Consider the following 19,555-nt stretch of genomic DNA (forward strand, 5'->3'; position numbering starts at 1 on the left):
CCAAAGGACATCTTGGCGGACATTTGAAAATCAGAAGCATTGTGTCAAAAACTGAGCAACTTGAAGGTTTGCTGATAGAATCCAATTTAGACTTTCTTTTTATTTCAGAGTCATGGTTAATGGAATCATCACCAAGGACTTCTTTTGCTATCCCTGGGTATCAAGTCTTTAGGAAAGACAGAAAATTAGGCAGAGGAGGAGGAGTTCTCTTGTATGTTCGAAATCACTTTAAATGTGTAGAAGTGCATCTTAATTCCTCAAAAGAACTTGAAAGCATTACTGTCTCTATTATATTGTCCCCTCATATGTCTTTTAGGCCCTGCAATGGACTGGCAACCTGTCCAGGGTGTACCCTGCCTTTCGCCCAATGTCAGCTGGGATTGGCTCCAGACCCCCGCGACTCTGTACGCAGGATAAGCGGTTGATGATGGATGGATATGTCTTTTACTGTGACAGGTATATATCGACCCCACAAATTCTAGTAATATTTTTTATGACAAATTAAAATCCTTATTAAAGGAAATTGGTACTAAGACTGAACTATGTATTAGGTGATTTTAACATAAACTGGGCTGAGAAAGCAAGCAGGAAAAAAACTCAAAAGTATATCAGATCAGTATAATCTTGCTCAAATGATTCAAGGCCCAACTAGGGTTACTCAATCATCACAAACTCAGACAGATCTTATTTTTAGTAATAAGCCTGAGAGAATTACAAAATATTTTAATTTGATCTGACATTAATCGTAAGAAAAACAAGATTCTTATATAGACAAGAGGGTAAAAGTTATTTTAATGTTATACCCAAAACCTCAGTCGGTCCATTTGAGGATAAATTAAAGCACTTGGACTGGAATGATGTTCTGCAGTCTGATTATATAGAAAAGGCATCTAATACTATGATGGCCAGAGTTAGTGAGACTAAAAATGAGTTTTGCAAAAAGGTCCTACACTCACATAAAAAATATAATCTGCCATGATTAAATAAGCATCTTTGGAAGCTAATGAAGCAAAGAGACTTAGCACTGAAGGCAACTCTTAAATCTGGACTACCACATGACATGATGAAAATTCCAAGAATTGCGAAATAAAGTAGTAAAAGTACTAAGGCAGGCTAAAGCTGATTACTTTATTAAATTAATCAATGACTCTAAGGGAAATAGTAAATTAATTTGGGAAAATATTAATAACATTACAAAGAAGGAGCGTAAATCAGTTCAAAATTGGGTAATAAATGAACAATAAAAAGTAATAGAAGATAAAGGAAAAATAGCTATGATCTTTAATTCATTCTTTGTAGATTCAGTACAGTGTCTGGCCAAGACTTTTGGTCTAAGACCAAGAGTACTTAAATCGGCAAATAATGACTCCCCTGTTTTCACAATTGAAAATGTCTCAGAATATACTGTAATGAAAACACTTGACTGTGTGAAAGGGTCCAAGTCTAAGGATGTTTTTGATTTTGATGCAAAATTCCTAAAAAAATATAAATTAATACTATGTAAGCCTTTAACTAATCTGATAAACTTGTCAATAACAAATTCCTATTTTCCCTCATCCTGGAAGGCTGCAGTAGTGACCCCAATCTTAAAATCAGGTGATAGAACACTCATATCAAATTATAGACCCATTAGTATACTTTCTAAAATTACAGAAAAGGTTGTTTGTGATCAGCTAGTCTCTCATCTTAATGAAGGTGAATTTACTTTGCACCCAATGCAGTTTGGTTTCCGAAAGCATCACTCGACAGAAACAGCAAATTGTTTTTTTGTGGAACATATCAAAAGTCAACTTGATAATAGGGTTAATAATTCAGTTAATCCCGATATTCTAATTAACAGTGAAGTCATTACTTCTGTGACACATTTTAAATATTTGGGCATTATACTTGACACAAATCTGACCTTCAAAAAACAAGCTAGTAGGGTCATCAAGATTGTTAAATTTAATCTGAACAATTTTAAGAGTATCAGACATCACTTGTCACTGTCTGCTGCAAAACTTTTACACACAATGATTTTTCCCCATTTGTCCTACTGTATAACAACCTGGGCACAGGCAGGTGTGACTACACTCAAGCCTATGTATTCACTTTACAAACAAATTTTAAATGTACTAGACAAAAAACCTTAGGATTATCATCATTGTAACATCCTGAAAAAATATAATCTTATCAATTTTGATAATTTCTTATTTTATTCAGATGCATGTCTAATGTTTAAAGTTATTCATAATCTTGCGCCCCCCCCAAATCCGCTTTCTCTGTTAAAGTAGTGAGGAAGTGGAATTCCATACCCACAGACATTAGAAACTCAGGAAGTTTTGCAGTGTATAAATCCAGCATCAAACTTTGGCTAAAATCAGCACAAGAGTGTCACCATTAATGATTGCATCGTATTTTCCTTATTCTGTATTTGGTGTATATATCAAACAGTTTTTTTTTATCAATTTTGAATTGATGGATAATATGTATTTTGTAATTTTATGTAGTGTATTTGTTGTTTAGTGGTTGTTTAGTATCTTTTGTATTGTTTTGTCTACCTGCCCAGGGACAACAGATGCAAATTAGCTGTTAGCTAACTCTGGTGCAATTGTTTTAATTGTGCGCTGTCCCTGTCAAATAAACAGTAAAACAAACAAACAATAACTGCCATACAGACGTATCTTTGACATAATGGCAATGAAAGCTCTCAGGGATCAAGGGTACTTTAATTAATTGTATGCTCTTCTTTTTTTTTAAAGACTAGAGAACACCCATCTTCTTCATAGACCTAGAAATGTACACACATACACATGAAGGGAATATTAAAAGTTTGGTCTTTGCATTCTCTTTTTGTCCTTTTGCCTTTGGATGACTCATATTTTATTAAGTAATTGTGAACAGATTATAATCTGTGAGAAAACACCTGCTGTTTGTAGATGGTCCACACTACTTACTACTGAACCAGTGCAACCCTTCCCATGACCCAACAAATACATTTAAAAGTACTTTTACAACTACATTAAAAGAACTTCACCTTAAATATTTTTGTACAGCATAATCCATTTATTATAGAACATTCCCTGCTTACTCACATTACATCCACCTCCTTAGACTGCATCTTCTGCCATCTATGACGTAGTCACCATGAACTAGGCTTCTAACCACAGGTAGTTCGAACTATACAACTTAACGACAGTGGTTGCGAACGTTCGTCAACTATGGTTTTGGGGAACACCATGCGTAGCTTAACGATGGTTTGTTACATGTAAGTTACCAACGTAGTTACTTCCATAGTTCATCACAACTGCATAGTTCCAACCAAGGGTGCATTTCCCGTACAACCACGGAAAGTAGCATTGAACTATCTTGGTACGATGCATCTAACCAACATCTGAAGTACGACCGTTTCCCAAAACTGTTGTACATTGTTGGTACCACCGTGGTTTGAACTTAGTTTGAACCATGTTCCATATAGTTCGAGCTAACATGTTTCCATAAGTGTTTGTCTGTTTTTCACAGCAGGAAACTCTTCCTCTTTATCTTCCTAAATACGTCAGTTGTGATCAATATTAAGTGACATTATTATACTAACTTATTATTTAGGCTTTTCATATTATAGTCGTATATCGGTAATAACAAGAAAATCAACAATATAAATAATATATAACCTAACCATTTTATTTAGCCTAAATATAGGCTATAGCCTAACTTTTTTATAGCAATAGCAACATTTTAGAAGAAAAAATTAAGAACTATTAGCAATTACAAAACATTTACTAAATATGTTTAATCTGCAAGTATCTTCATTTCAACACTTTAACACAATTATAAATCCCTTGGCCGCAAACAATCTCAAGGTCTTGAGAATAGCTCAGTGCAATAAGTGGCTGAACTTGTGAATGTTCTCTATTGAAACAGACATGGGTTCTAATCCTGAGTTCTCTATTTATTAGGGGTGGGAATCACCATAGGGCCCACGATAAGATATTATCACGATATTTATGTTGCGATTCGATTTTATTGCGATTTTAAATATATTGAGATATATTATTACCTTTTTCCAACTTCCAATTAGGTCCCTAAAGTCAAACTTTGTCAACATCTGTTTATCTAAAAGTCAAACTTTGTCAACATCTATTTATCTAAAAGTCAAACTTTGTCAACATCTGTTTATCTAAAAGTCAAACTTTGTCAACATCTATTTATCTAAAAGTCAAACTTTGTCAACATCTGTTTATCTAAAAGTCAAACTTTGCTAACATCTGTTTATCTAAAAGTCAAACTTTGTCAACATCTGTTTATCTAAAAGTCAAACTTTGCCAACATCTGTTTATCTAAAAAGATACATTTCTCTGTTTGTTCATATCACTTTTTCAGTCCTCTATATGGTCCTGTTAAGTTTTCTAGTGGACTAAAAAAGCAATAGATTTTATTATTCTAGCACCAAAAAGTTAAAACTCCCATCTGCAATTTATATACTAAAATATTGATACTTGGCATCCGTGTATCGATACAGTATTGTCATGGCATGAACTGAGCTTCTAACCACAGGTCAGTAGCTGTAGTTCGAACTATGCAACTTAACAACAGTTGGTGCGAACGTTTGTTGGAACTATGGTTTTGGGGAACACCTGCGTCGCTTAACGATGGTTCGTACCATGTAAGTTACCAACTTAGTTACCTCCATAGTTCGAACTAGGGTTTTGGGAAAACAGTTGCGTCATAACTGCATAGTTCCAACAAAAGAAGTTGCTACCATAGTTAGCAACGATGCTTTTGGGAAACGCACCCCAAGAAAGTTGCTACTCATACTCATATCAATACCAAACTTCGTTTCTTTGACAAACCCTGAAAACATCTAAAGGACAAAATTCACTCAAACTCAGCGCCAGCTGCTGGTGTCAGGAAGTGTCCCTTCAATGATGCAGCCCCTGCACACTGAACCACCAAGATGCACAAAAGTTTTGTGGTACATGTAACATACCTAGACAAAGAAAAAAGCCATGGAGTCATACCCTAAACCCAACAGGAGGTCCGCCATTTTGATTTGAATACGCATTTTCAGCTCATTTATGGCCTTTTACAGGGTCCGTACTTTCACAAACTCCTACTAGGGAATTGATTGGATCGACTTCAAATTTCTACTGTGCGTTCTAAAGGCATTGACGATGAAAAGTAGAGCGATCTTTGAGTTTTCGTTGATGGGCGTGTCCGTGGCATCAAAAATAGGCGATTCGCCATAAACAGGAAGCTATTATAACTTCAGTGTACATGCTCTGATCTGTACAAATATTTACATGTAGGATGAGAGTCACACCCTGAACACATCTACATGAAATATTCACTCAGTGTCATAGCGCCACCTACAGGTAACAGGAGGTAAACCCTAAGTGATAAAAAGGACACAGGAAGTGACCATTTACTCGTTCGTGACCTGTCCAAAACGCGCAATAATTCAGAATCGCAACTTCCTTGCCTCTGTGCCACAGCCACATCATGTGGCGCGAGGGCCCACCCAACGCTTCTTGCAGCTTTAATAAATGGTGTTATATTTTTTCTATATTATATATAATATTTTGATTTATTTTACACAATAGTATCCATTTCAAACTGTTTCATCCTTCTGCCATGTGAGTCGCCATTTGTCATTTCTCCAGTTTATGTGCGTACGCATGGCTCAGTGTTTGCATGGAAGACCACAGATTCTCCCGCCAAGTTGTTTTTTATAGACCACAACCCTTGACGACGTACATACATATGGAGTTTACCGCTAACATTTATTAAAATAATTGTTTGAACTTGTATTTCTCTGGATAGAAATTATTACTTTTGTAATTATGACAGTGACTTCTCTGTGGGACCCATCAATGACTCCTGCCATCTGGTTTGAGTTGTTTGTAAGGTTTGATTTCTTGGTTGGTCCACCCAAAAAGCAGGAAGGAAGAAGGACGACTAACTTCTCTTTTTCTGATTGTGATTTTTTGCTGTTTTTTGTGCCAACTAACTATTTGTCCCTATTTTCCAACCTGCTAATGGTGATCAATAGCCATAACCTTGAGTGAGACTGAGAAGCAATATGTGTTTGATGGAAGTACCTGCATGTGAAACTTAAAAGATATGTCTGGTGTTATTCTAGGTTTGTCTACAAATCCAGTGAAAACACAAAAATCAACATTGTGTTATCAGGCGGAGTGTACCCAGCTTCATAGGTGTCATTTACACTGGAGACGCTGGGGACATGTCCCCACCACATTTTGAAATGGCTGATTTTGTCCCCATCACTTTTTGAAAGCATTGTTAAAAATGTATTTAGAAAGGTTTATTTGCACAATAAGAAAACATGCAATGCAATTTACATATAGAAGAAAACAGGTGTGCATTGTCCAAAAGGACAAAAGGTAAAAAAACAAGCTACTGATTACTGTGTTATATTCTGTTATATTTTATATTTATGAATTGTCACCTGCTAGCTGAAATTCTTGTTTCCCTTTATATAAATAAAGACATTTCCACTGTAAATTGAAGCAGAAAATGTCTCCAGAATGCAGGGAGTGGGGAGGGCCCCCAGGACCCACCGCTATTTCTCCATTTCATATTTCTTCAAAATAGCATTAAAAATCTCCTCGTCTCGATCCTGTGCATCGTCACGTCTAGTGACCCAGGTGTATCATCACCCCCTAATCTGGGCCCTTATGTCCCCACCATGTTTCAACACAAAGTGAAGCCTTTGCCCAGCTTTGATGTCTGTGTCTGGTTTGCCATCTATGCTTCCTGGCACCTGAATTGTAATTTTTGATTTTATAGAAAAGCTGCTGCAAATCCATTCTGAGTCATTCTCGGCCACAATTATCCTAAAAATCGCGGTGAGAACCCAGAAGGAATGATTTATGTTCCTGACTGTAATGGAAGCAATACACCAGTGTTATCTCAAGTGCCACAAAAAAACAAGCAGCAGCAGCACTGTGTATAGAGAGGAGCTCATACGTGTGTCTCTTTGACCCCGCCCACTGCTATTCACACAGAAAAACAACCACGGAGGACAGTGCTAAAATGGTCAAGCGGTGTCTGCTGTAACTGCTGTCTGTATGACAGAAGTCAGGGGTATGGTCTCCTGTAATCCTTATGTAGGCTTCACCAATGTCAAAATAAAGTACATTTACACAAGAGAAAGAAATCATTTTGCCCAAATTTGAACATCTACAGACCACCAACGTTGGGTGCGTTGTACAGACCATCACTGATTATTTGTTCAAGTGAATCGTTTTCGAATGCACACATCTACCCACAGCAGCCACAGGGAGTTAGTTTGGCTGCTCAGAGGTGATGAAGGTTGTACCTCAGGAAAAAGTGACCTCAATACCTACCCCCTCAATTCAAAACATGTTCCCACTGATCTTGACCTGATCTTTTTATTGCAACATCAACCTATTAAACTCGCCCTAGTCACAGAAATGTTTCATTATTATTTGAGTAAACTGAGAGGAGCTTCAGTATGATGCAGTCTATGCCACTAAACATGATTCCCCTGTGGATGGGCAGTCTTTAGCATTTCAATGCACAGTGTTCTGGCCAATCACCAACCAGCTGCTGCTGTATCTGGTCCAATCAGACAATGGGTTCTTCAATGTTTGCTCCAGTCTGTACACCTGCTGGTTTGTAAGAGAAGACACTTGTCTATTTGAAATCTGTTTGTTCACATACAGCTGCAGCTCATATTAAAGCTCAGCACAACACAGATCGCATTTAACCTTCTGGTTTTTCCACATTTTGCCACAAAGAACTTACAATTTTGGATCCAGAAATGCTGCTCTGACCTTACATGACCAACAACTATATCACTAGATTTATAAGCAATTAGTGTAACACAAATTGGTGTGACCTAAACACACTTTTATAATTATTGTGTAGAATTAGGGCAAATAAAGATTAGTTCTATTATCAATTCTTTGCTTTATTTTTTATTTTACTGAATTGTTTCCTTGTTTAGTCATATCATAATGAAACATGCACACATTTCACAATTTCCAGTCCAAAGCCCAAAGATATTTAGTTCACTGCGATATATAAAAACAGAAGAAGCAGCAAATGTTGGGACATTTTTTGCTTGATAATTTGATTAGTTTACTAATTGTTGCAGCACTATGTAGAATTTCTATTTTTCCTGCAGCTCAGAGATATACATTCACAGGTAGCAGGCAAACATAATAGAAACATAGCCATGACTTCATTACCGTGTGCAGTTTGTAGGCCTGATTATGATTAGTCAGCCCTAGAAGAAGCAGGCGCTGTTCAGAAAACCAATAAGAGCCAGCAGCTGACAACACAATATTATGGTCTGACATCAGAGAGCACGCAGAAGCCGCGAGTAAAAGCCTCACACAAAAACTGATGTGCACAACATGGTTTTTATCAAGATTTCTACTTTTATTAATTTCAAAAGTCTGTCAATTATTTGCCAAAAACGGATATTGTCAAAGGTCTCTTTTTGTAAACTCTGCGCCAAAGCTGGTCTCACCTTCGGTGACAGAAAATATAAACACCATTATAACTCCTGGTATGTGTGACTGCTGTCTTTACAGTAGTCTGAAATCAAAAACAGAAAGACAAAAATATGAGCAAGTGTGTTGAGGTTAGTTAACATGTGCATACATGGAATTGTGTTTAGTTGACTTAGGACACAAAAAACTAAGATTTAATTTGTAGTTGGAGGAGGTTATCATGATCACGTTTGGTTTTGCGTCCAGACTGTGAGTTTGTGGTGAAGTTGGTATGCTGTAATGATGTCTAATTCTAATGGCACTGTCCTTTGAAATAAACCTTGCTAAAAACATACATCAAAACGTACATCATGAGCTAGCAGTGGCCTTCAGCTCATTCAGACTCTCTCCCACCTCTGCTGTTACATAAGTCCGTAGAAGCCAGACCCAACAGGGAAAAAAGATTTCACAATGTGATCTTTGGAAGTCGTAGTAAAGGGAAAAATGCAATGAATTAGATGAAAGTAGGGATGGGCATGACAAGCCAAGACTTGTCTTTTTCTAAAACAAAGCACCTGAGGTCATTTATCACTGTTATTGATTTAAACAATCTCTGGTTAAGCCATTCAGCTAAATTCTCCATCAATTTCTCCAGTTTTTTCAAAAATGTCTCTAATTGATTCCACTTAATGTGATATCTTTCGTGGGGAGGCTGCTGCATCATATCTGTGTTAGAGAATGTGTGAAGAAGCTGTGGTACCTGAGACTCTGTTGCATAACTCCTCGTGCACATGCTTTACGTCCTGGCTGAACAGGGAGATGATATCATCCTCCAGCTCCTCCACCACGGTTTCACACTGAGAGAAAAACACAAGAGCAGAAGAAAGACGTGAGCTGAGGCGGCTCGGCCATGCATACGCAACACACACACTCACACACTGTGAGTCTTCGCACAATGGTGAGCACGCCGTTTGCACGCTGTGGCCATGTTTCCCCACTGTTAGCCAAACTGTTCAGCCATTTTGACAACTCGCTGGTCACACTGCTAAGCCACATCTCCTCAGATTCACCAAGCGCTTGTAATTTACTTCAGCCTGCAGTGCTAGTTCCAATTGGATTTTTGTTTCGTCAATTTTAACAGGTAGTCCTGCAGTGATTCTTTTTATCTCAAGAAAGCACCAACTTGACAAGCAATGTGTAAAAGCAAAAAGGACCCGTGATGTGAATTTTAGCTTCAGTGTATTAAATGAAGTGAGGAGCAGGTTCCAGTTGAATCCTGAACCCTGATGGAAAGCACAGGGAGCTCCCTTTTTGAAGCTAGCTCAGAAGCGTTCATGATCATTTACATTTGATTGGGCTTTGAAACACTGCAACTTTCACGTCATTCTGCAATAACCAGGTCCACAAGGCGTACAGCATGACAAACAAGCAACCCTAATGAGACCATAAAATTAATTTACTATTTTTATTTAAAGAGGCAAGTCCTACTCAAGTCCAAACCTCTTTTTCAAGGGAGACATGGCCATATAGACGGCAAATGTTTTACACAATATATTATACTATATTCTATATTTACCATGCCACATGGTCAAGGACAAATACAAGATAAATAAGACTTGATCAGCAACAATGCACAAAACAGACATTGTATTCCAGTTTTTCTAAATGTGAAAGTCTTTGGATTAGTTATTGTAACATGTGAAAGTTATATTGAAATTGGAAACATAATCCCAATTTTTTTGTTTGGTTAACTATAATCACTGCCAATGCTTTAGTCACATGACATACATGGCATAATGTGGCAAAGCTAGCAGCTGCCCCTGCAGTTCATTCATACCCTAGTTACATTTACACATCACTAAATTCAAACTAGTAGAGATTAGCTGGTATTAAATATTTATATCTACTAACTGCCGGTGGAACTTTTGACTGAACCAACTGACAAAACCAGCTCACTAAAATCTGACACATTTAGATTCCAGAGTGAAGGAGGTTCATGTTGACACATCTGACCTGAAATTTGCCAAAGGTTTGACACGTCAGGAGCGTGATGTGCCACTGGGTGTGCAGTTTGACAAGCCACTTAAAGAAAAAAGAAGCCACTAAAACTACAGGCAGTAAAGGCTCCCAGAGACATGGAAATAAAAAGTTAGATTTAAGTTTTCTAATTTTCTGAGTTCTAATTTCTTAAATATGTGTTGGTATAATATTTATTTAGTAAAAAACTGACATAAATTAAAAGCTGAGTTTGTGCTGAAAATATTTATGTATATATTTATACACACAGATAACATATGTACGCACACACACAAAGAATTGGCAGTTGAGTATATTAAATCGTTTGACCTCCTGCAACTGTTATATTTAATATTTTACAGTACACAGTTGATTGCTTTTGATTGGACAATGCTACAGATGTTTCCTAATGTCTGACTATGGTCTGCAAATGTCCCTAAATGAGTCCACAGTTATGACTACAGATTACATTTCTATCACAAATACAGTATATTCTACATTATTATTATATTTTGCACTCACTGCGAATTTCAGGGCACTGGATGCCTCGGGTCCGTCAAACTGGAAGTTTTTAAAGTCAGGGAAGTTGCCGGTGGTCTCGCTGCTCCTGGGTGCAAACCTCATGTACTGTTTGTGCTGGGTGTCGGGGTCCACATGGAGGGAGTAGTCGCTCATGCTGTTGCACACCCCGTCCAGGAGCTCGTGAAGGTGAGTCTCTGAGCGAGCGAGAGGTACCTGGCCACAAAACCGAGGGAGAGGAGGAGAAGCTGTTTGGTTGCCTTACTGTGCAGACATCCTGGACTGTGGCCTGACCCGAATCTTTTGTCATATGACATTCCACTTATTTTGCCAATGTTTCTTATTCTAACTCAAACACATGTCTCATAGACACACAGCCAGTATATGTTTGAAAAAATCTGAGATGCCACTTGGGTCACTGCCCTGGCAACCAAACTACACAAACAGTTAGCTCTTTCTAAAGCATCCTCCTCAGAGTCGGGGTTGCCCCAGTGTCAGCTCTGTTACACCAAAGGACAGAGGTGCAGGTCAGCAGGGTGACCTCTAGTTTCCGCTGTGTTTTCTCCATCCTCACTAACAAACCTCACCCTCCAACTCTGACTTTTAACCTGCGTGCACACCCTCCCCACCTCTCCATCCAAACTCCACCGTGCCCCTCCCCGCCCTTTTGGGACAAAACAGTGAGGCGGTGGTGTCTAGACGGGTCAAGACAGGTGCAGCGCCCTCCTCCCACCATCCCCGGAAGGAGATCGGGTGACAGGGGTGACGCCCAGGGGGTGAGGGGGCGAGGACAAAGTGATGAAAAGTGCGAGGGGGATGGGGGTGGGGAGTCTTTACACCTCCAAGTGGGCTGGAATAAGCCAAAGGAAGAGGTTGGTTTCCTAAGTGGGGTGGCGTCAGTGGGAGAAGCAGTAGGCCTGAACAGAAGCCAAGTGCAGGGTGCATCTCCTCGCCCTGCACTGTCTCTGCTGGCCCATTCATCCCCCGTCCACCCTCCAATGATCAAAGGAGGAAATCTTCCTTGTCTTCTTTGGTCAAAAGGTGGCAGTGTGGCGGGGGGAGGGCTGAGGGATACGGCACAGAGAGGAAGAGGGGAGAGGGCATCTTGCAAATGAACTGGATTTCGTAACAATGTAGATATATTTGGGGGTGGCTGTGTCTCAGGAGGTACCCATTAATCAGAAGATCTTCCAGGCTGCATGTCGAAGTGTCCTTCGGCAAGATACGGAACCCTGAATTGCCTTCGATGGCTGTTCCATCAGTGTGTGAATGTTAGTTTCTGTTTGAGCACTTAGGCTCTGTGTATGAATCGGTGAATGTGATGTAGTGTAAAAGTGCTTTGAGTGGTCGCAAAGATTAGAAAGGCGCTATACAAATACAGAGCATTTAGATTTGTCTCTATTCAAAATTGGCTGTGTTCCCTTCCGGGCAAGCCTCACACACTCATTGATTACATTAAAAGCATGCACGCACACACACACACACACACACACTTTTCGAGATGTCACAGAGTGACAAAGGGCCTCTCTGCCATCTGTTTTCCACCAAATCCTTCCATTGCATTCTCGGTTTTTCGGCCTCTTCCTCTGCTTAACAAATAACTTCTTTGCACCAAAAAAAAATTCAACCAATCACTAATCCCTCTGTCTTTAAGGTCGACCCAGCCTTTTTAACTTCTGATTCACTCAGCAGAAGATCCCTTGAGCTTGACAACACTGTTGTGCCAAGGAGGAAGGAAGTTGGCCGCTCAACAGAATGTGTTACAGCACGGGGCCAAAGGTTGGAGGTCACACAGGCTAATGACGATGAGGTTCACCTATCAATCAAAATCAGCCTGTGATTCCTTTAACACCAGTGGCAACACAAAAAAAAATCCAGAGCCCAGGTTGACATATTTAAATGTCTTGTACTGTCCAACCAACAGTCCAAGAACCAGCAAATCATTTCTGCACAAAAACTGAAGCCAAAACTTTTGGTGATCCATTTCCTGGTGATCGATCAATCTCCACAGCTCTACAAACATTACATACAAAGAGTGATTTTTACTCAACGTCTGCTTACTAGCTTTTACTGAAGCTTTCAACTAGCAGATGGAGTTTACTCATTTGTCCTGGAGATGGCTCAGTAGCAATTATTAATGTTGTATTTATTCTCAAAATATTATCATTAAAAAGTTGATTTTGTTTTACTACGATTTCCTTGGCCAAGAATGAACTTTCAAATTCAAGGTTATATTTGACCCCATGATGTTCTATCTAAAACTGTTTGTTTCATTTGGTTTATACAGTTTTTGGTTTTGGAAGACCTAGGTAGAAGGTTTTGTGTAATATATCAATATCTATCTTCAGTTATTATGGTGGGTATGACTACAGCCTCCAGAATACATTTATACTTGCAAATGAGCTACATTTGTACCACATTTGAAAGATATATTAAATAAGACTAGTTTGGTTTGGTAGTTTGTAATTTGCAATATTCTCATGGGAGCTTTTTGGACTATTAATGTGCTTGTCAAGATTTCAACAACAGGTAAGAACCTCTTGTGAAGGTTTTCTTGTTGATGTAGTAATGTCTCCTCCTGTGAATACACTTGAAGGTCCTGCAATCAAAATACTTTAAAAAGGTGAAAGTGTGCAACAGTTGGCAGCAAAATGAATCAAGTATTAAAAGAAAAAAAATTACAGCTTTCAGAGATTTATGTCATTATCATATATTCTATTATTATCATTGTAGCTGACCAAGCTAATCTAATTTGAAGTACATATAGTGTTGGACATGTTTTATACATCACTGTAGCGAGGTAGAAAGTACAAGTGTCCTCCTTTTGCTTAATATACAGATCAAATTATCATATATGTGAATTTAATAAAACTGAACTAAATCCTCAATCTCATTCAAACCCCATAATTTTTTAAAAAAACCTCCTCTCCCCCTAACTCAACAACAAAACCACGTCGGTCCATCTCAACCCGGGCTTGGGTCTGAGTCATTATCATGCCATGCTACAAAATGGTTTGGAATTAAACCCCTTCCTTGCCAGTCGGAGCCTTGTGAAAGGGAGCTGTCAGTCACAGCGTTGTTTGAAGAATGGGGTGGGGGGGTGGTGTTTGAGGTGGGGGGAAGCGACCAGTTGGGCCAGAGAATAGGCTTCTCAGGGATGCTATCCTCCATTCAATTCCCATTGGACAGGGAGGCATTATTGCACTGCTGTGGACAGGGGGCTTTCAATTCCATTGTCCTGGTGATATGGGCCAATGAAGGCCTATACATTTATAATAATAATAATAATAATGTCGTCAAAGCATGTAGTGAAAGGAGAATTTTGACCAATATGCCATTTTAAACATGGACTCTCCATGACAAAGGTTTGATGATAAAATCACTTCATTATGACAAGAGGGCAATACTGAAGCAGTTTGTAATTTGCTGGTAGTTCTGACTGTAAATGACATTCATCCATAGAATGGCATTAAATGGCACAGCCTACAGCTGGTGAGGCCTGGCACAGTGCTTAAAGGCAATAAGGCAGCAGTTTGAGAAATAAGCTTAGTTGCTTTTTTACGATGAGAAGATCAATATCAATCCAGGGTGTGGACGTGGTTAGCATAGCTTAGCATGAAGACTTGAAGTGCGAGGAAACCGCAAGCCTGACTCTGTCAAAGACAAGTAGTTTTATAGGGACTTATATGCTGGAAGTATTACTCAGTGGGAAGTCAGTGAGGGATCATTTCCTTGTTGCTGGGCATAGGGATCTCAAGGAACAGTGTGATCCTCTTTGCACCCTTCAAAGTTCAATATTCCACCTATTAACACACCAAAAGCTCACAGATTAACATACTGTGTCTCTTTTGTTTAATCTGTTCACAAACTGAGATGTAAAAACAGCAGCTTGGTTTTAGGGACCAAAACCAAAACCTGAACTCACCAAACCGTATACGGCAACCTGGACTTTAGCCAGATACTACAGTGTTGCTCATCAAGAAATTGTTCCAGCATGTTGGTTTTTGAACTTTGGAGGGTGTACAGTGGTTGATACTGTTCCAGCACATAACTCTCCTTAAAGCCCTTTTTCTTGACTCTCTCTACTGTCACCTGTCTAATAAAATTATAAATATTCCATAAACAGCTAGGGTAGCAGTTCCACCTGCTTCCAATCTTTATGTTCAGCTAGACTAATCACATCCTGTTCCAGCTCTGACTTAACTATTCATTTAGAAACCTCTTTAGATTTAAAAATAATCAGTAAACCGCATGTCACCTCGCTCAGTCACATTTCTGGGCCATGATATTATGTGTCACTGTGTCAGCGTGCCATTGTGCAATTTCTCATTCTCAATGCATGACTTCCCACCGGTAACTATGAGATGAGCTTGCTGCTCCAACTAAGTTCAATGTCTTCGGAGGCTGTAAATGTGCCATTGTTGCAGCAGGCAGGTTTAACTTTTGTGCCACGGAGCAGCCCCATGCACCCAGGAAGTCCTACTGTGAGGAGGCCAAGGAGCAGGGACTTAAAACCTGCAAATCCTCCTCACTGATGCCATCTAAGCTGTGACATCCCTCCCTCTCTAATTCACACTGGGTCAAAAGCTGATGAAAAGGAGGGCACGGGATCAAGGTTTGGCTTCTTCTGTGGATCAGTTATATTTGATTGACCAAACAATGCAACAGGTGGAGGTTAGTGTCAGCTAAGGGCAGAGGAGGAGCTGATCTCTGGAGGACCCACACTATCCTGGCCTGGTGGCTATAGCACGATAACCCAAATCTGTTTTCACCAGAAAGAGAAATCTGGGTTATAGTAATGCACTTGAGCAAAAAAATCTCCCCTGTTAAATAAAGAAATCAGGGTCTGTCCATCAGAGAGAAGACATCTTAAACCAAATATAAAGAAATTAGATTTTTTTGAAAAATCACAGAGTAAGGTTTAAGTTGCCAAGTTCACGACGATGGTCTATTCTATATTAATGAATGGTATTATAAATAATATTATAATAAGAGTACAGCACAGACATAACTATGAGGTATTCTATTAAAACGTATGCTTCTGCTGCTTATGGACACTCCACGAACATTTTCTGTTTTCAGTATATTATAGCTGCTGCAAGTATGGAGGTCGAAGTTGTGTGGTCAGTTATACTCACTAAGCAACAAAAGGGACCACTGACATGAGCTGTGTGTTGACGTGGATTTACCCTATAGAGCAGTTTCATTTTTTAATATATCATTACATAAGCACCAATATAGCAAGCATGTCAGCCTACCCTCTGCCTGTGGGTTTACTCAAATCCCTGGCTTTTTCTTTAGAAATCACACGCACACACATACAAATTCAAATTAGCTTTATTGGCATGAATGTGTAACAACAATATTGCCAAAGCATCATACAAACTACATAAGAACAATCAACCCCATACATTTCATTAAACAAGGGTGTGTTAGAAAAATTTAAATATATTAAAAAATGTGTGTGTGTGTATGTGTTGTTTAAACACACACACACTTACTGTTTTATTTATTTATTTTATTTAAATTTTGTTTTCACTAGGGCGGAATGATGAATTACATTTGCGATATTATTGCAAAAAGTTTTCTAATCGCAAAGGCTGCGATTACGCTCTGGTCACATGACACCCGAGAGTAAAGTAGTCTGCAGACGAAGCATCAACTTCACACGTTACGCTGTACCTTGACTTGTTGTTGTACAATGGCCTTCAGATTGACAGAAGCTGACACTACAGAAACTTTAGTATCACACACTTGGTGGTGGTGGGTGAAATCGTCGGGCCGTCCGCCACTTTGGCGGACAGGAAACAGAAACAACAGAATGACACGTGTAGTACGGTGAGCGTCACACACACAGCCAACAGTCAGCTCAGAAATTATCTGTGAAACGGCGTTTCAAACCAAACACACAAGTCCGAAAGAGGCTCAGTCTGTCCCGAGGTACAGCCAGTGTACTGCTTACCAGCATCGGAGGCTTCCTTTGCCAACTTTTGAATTCAACCTCAAACTGATTTTTTTTTGTTTGTTTGTTTGCTTACAGGGATATAGAAAAGTAGGTTTTTGTTGAGAGATGGACTCTTGTGGAGATTCGAACTGAGATAAGGATTAATTGGTAGTTGAACTGTGGGTTTTGTATTGAGCGCTTATAATACACTGTGGTGAACTGTGTCTTGTGGTCTGTAGGCCAACCTGATGATATTAGATCATATTATTTAATGCCATGACTTTACTCTCAAATTATCTTTCTCATATTATTATAATTTGATATTTCTTCTCCACCCTTGCTCATAATAATAATTCAAACAATTCATGCATCAACTAATTTCATCATAACACAGGCCTGACCCACAAGAAAGAACAGTGTGTGTTTAATCTATCTAATTATGTGTTGGTCATACTATACACTGATTTACTGCTTGTCCGTTTTGAATAATACAGAAGGTAATGAGCTTAAAAATTAATCACATATCAAATCGCAATATTGGTTAAAAAAAATGGCAATTAGATTATTTTCCAAAATCGTTCAGCCCTAGTTTTCACAGGTGTTTAACTTTTACACTCACATACTGGTTCATATTGGAACATGTTCTTTTCTTTGCTGAAACAAGCCAAAAAACATCATATCTAGTGGATGAACTGGATGAACAGTGATGGTTGTTGGACAAGCGAGTGGGCCACTGCATTAAGATGACGCTGTCTATCACAACAGTTGAAGCAGTCACGTTAGTTAAGCCTCAGCAGCCGTAAGGCTGGGTGAAGCCCTCCACCATGCTTGGATGTATATGTTGAAAGCAGTTTAAAGGTAAGTTAGGTCAGGGCTAGAGAATGGTGTCGTCTGTCAGTAGACATAGGACAGTAAAGCCTGATACCCAAAACATCATTATGCATGAACAGTGGGCTTCCATAGAAATGCTCACCGAACATTTGGCACATTTTACTGTGTACTGATAATTCGGAAAATCAGTTTAATTTCACAGATAATACATAATACATCTAGATGTTAGCCCTTTGGTATGTGTTAGCGTCCAGCACGCACCAATCAGCACACCTACTAGTAAAGTCTAAACAGGGATTAAAGCCCAAGAAATCAATAGCAGAGCTGGGCACCTCATGATAGCATGGTCTCTGGGCAATAGAGGATGTCCAGGTTCCAGTGGGACGTGACCTCATTAGACCAGGGACAATAACCTGGATCCATAGTCTCACAGTGTTCACACAATGTCGTGCACACAGCCACAGCAACACCAGAGATCAATCTACTGTGAGGAGTAAGGACTGCCGCGATACATCACTGACTACAGCCTCTCGGACAACCACAGCGTCTATGTCAAGCAAGCCCAGTGAGTGCAGAAAAACTGAGAGGTGTTCAAATGACTGGAATACTTAACTGTACCCCATTGATATAGTACAATATGTTAGATATTCATAGAATGCAATAACATGGAAAATGTTATTAAATTTGCTTAAGAGTAAAACCAGCAAGAGGGTGGCTACTTTTAAAGCTGATCAAATAACTGTTTTTATAAACAATGTTGAAAAATATCAGAAATCAGTGCTTTTTCTTTACTACTGTACTACTGTGTCCCTAGCATTGGTCAAATGATAACACTGGATTAGACATTTCCCATAATGCAACTAGATGGCATCTTTCATTAGATCCTCTCTGCCTGTTAAACACCCACATCTTTCAGACTCCACAGATCCAGTTTGGAACACAGGTTTTCTCTTATTAATATGTGGTCTCCAATCCCAAGCTGAGAAATGACATCAATATGAATTTCACAGATTTCACAGAAGACATCATACGACTGTTTTCACAGACTGGACAGACTTGTCCTCGGGACAAGTAAATTGATTTTGACATATACAACTGGTGGAGCGACTCTCTAAACAGTGTTCTCAAATGTAGGTGCTTATCTAACGGATAACTCACAACGAGCCATACGATTGCAGAAAAATAACGCACAAACCACAAAGGTCACAGTGGACTGTCCCACTCACACCACGGTCACTGCAAACCTGGTGTAATCTCACAAAGGTTGACTTGATGACGGCGACAAAGTGGAAAAGCTATAGCCTAGTAGGAGCTGAAACCAGAGACCTTCAAGGTATGAGTATTCATTTTGAACTTCATAAAGACAATGCCCCAGCACACTCTCCGGCCAAACAGATCACTAGAATTCTACACATTTTAAATCATTTGATGGATGATAATGGCAACAGAGGGATCATCAAAGTATATCTGATTCTGAGTCTGATCCACAGTAACTGTAGTAAGTATAGCTAATTATTGCTCATAGTAACCAAAATTAGCGATAAATTAGACTCATTGATATCAATGTATTGAGTAACTAATGACATATGAATACCTACATAATGAAACACTCTTGTTTCACATGATGTGTATTTACAAAGTGAAAATGACTATGTTACAAATACAGTTGAATTCTACGTGACCTTTGGCCAAAAATGTGAATATTCCGATTAAGGGCAACTGGACTTCTTTGAAGACATTTCCCTCTGAAGAAGCCTAAAGAACCAGCGAATCTTACAACAAATCC

At 39.1% G+C, this 19,555-nt stretch overlaps 1 protein-coding gene across 5 annotated transcripts in view; it reads right to left on the reverse strand.

Annotated features, from left to right (window-relative positions):
• Window positions 1–8,382: 8,382 nt before the first annotated feature.
• The window catches only part of cnpy1 (canopy FGF signaling regulator 1), a 36,745-nt gene continuing 25,572 nt past the window's right edge, over window positions 8,383–19,555 (reverse strand). For all 5 annotated transcript variants that reach the window (XM_046052001.1, XM_046052004.1, XM_046052002.1 and 2 more), the window contains 3 exons: window positions 10,998–11,210; window positions 9,220–9,316; window positions 8,383–8,565 (listed from right to left, as the gene is read on the reverse strand). In XM_046052001.1, the coding sequence (XP_045907957.1) occupies window positions 8,525–8,565; window positions 9,220–9,316; window positions 10,998–11,210 (351 nt within the window). In that variant the 3' untranslated portion in view covers window positions 8,383–8,524. The remainder of the gene's footprint in view (window positions 8,566–9,219; window positions 9,317–10,997; window positions 11,211–19,555) is intronic.

This window comes from Micropterus dolomieu, linkage group LG06 (genome assembly GCF_021292245.1).
Source record: "Micropterus dolomieu isolate WLL.071019.BEF.003 ecotype Adirondacks linkage group LG06, ASM2129224v1, whole genome shotgun sequence".
NCBI classification, from domain to species: Eukaryota; Metazoa; Chordata; class Actinopteri; order Centrarchiformes; family Centrarchidae; genus Micropterus; species Micropterus dolomieu.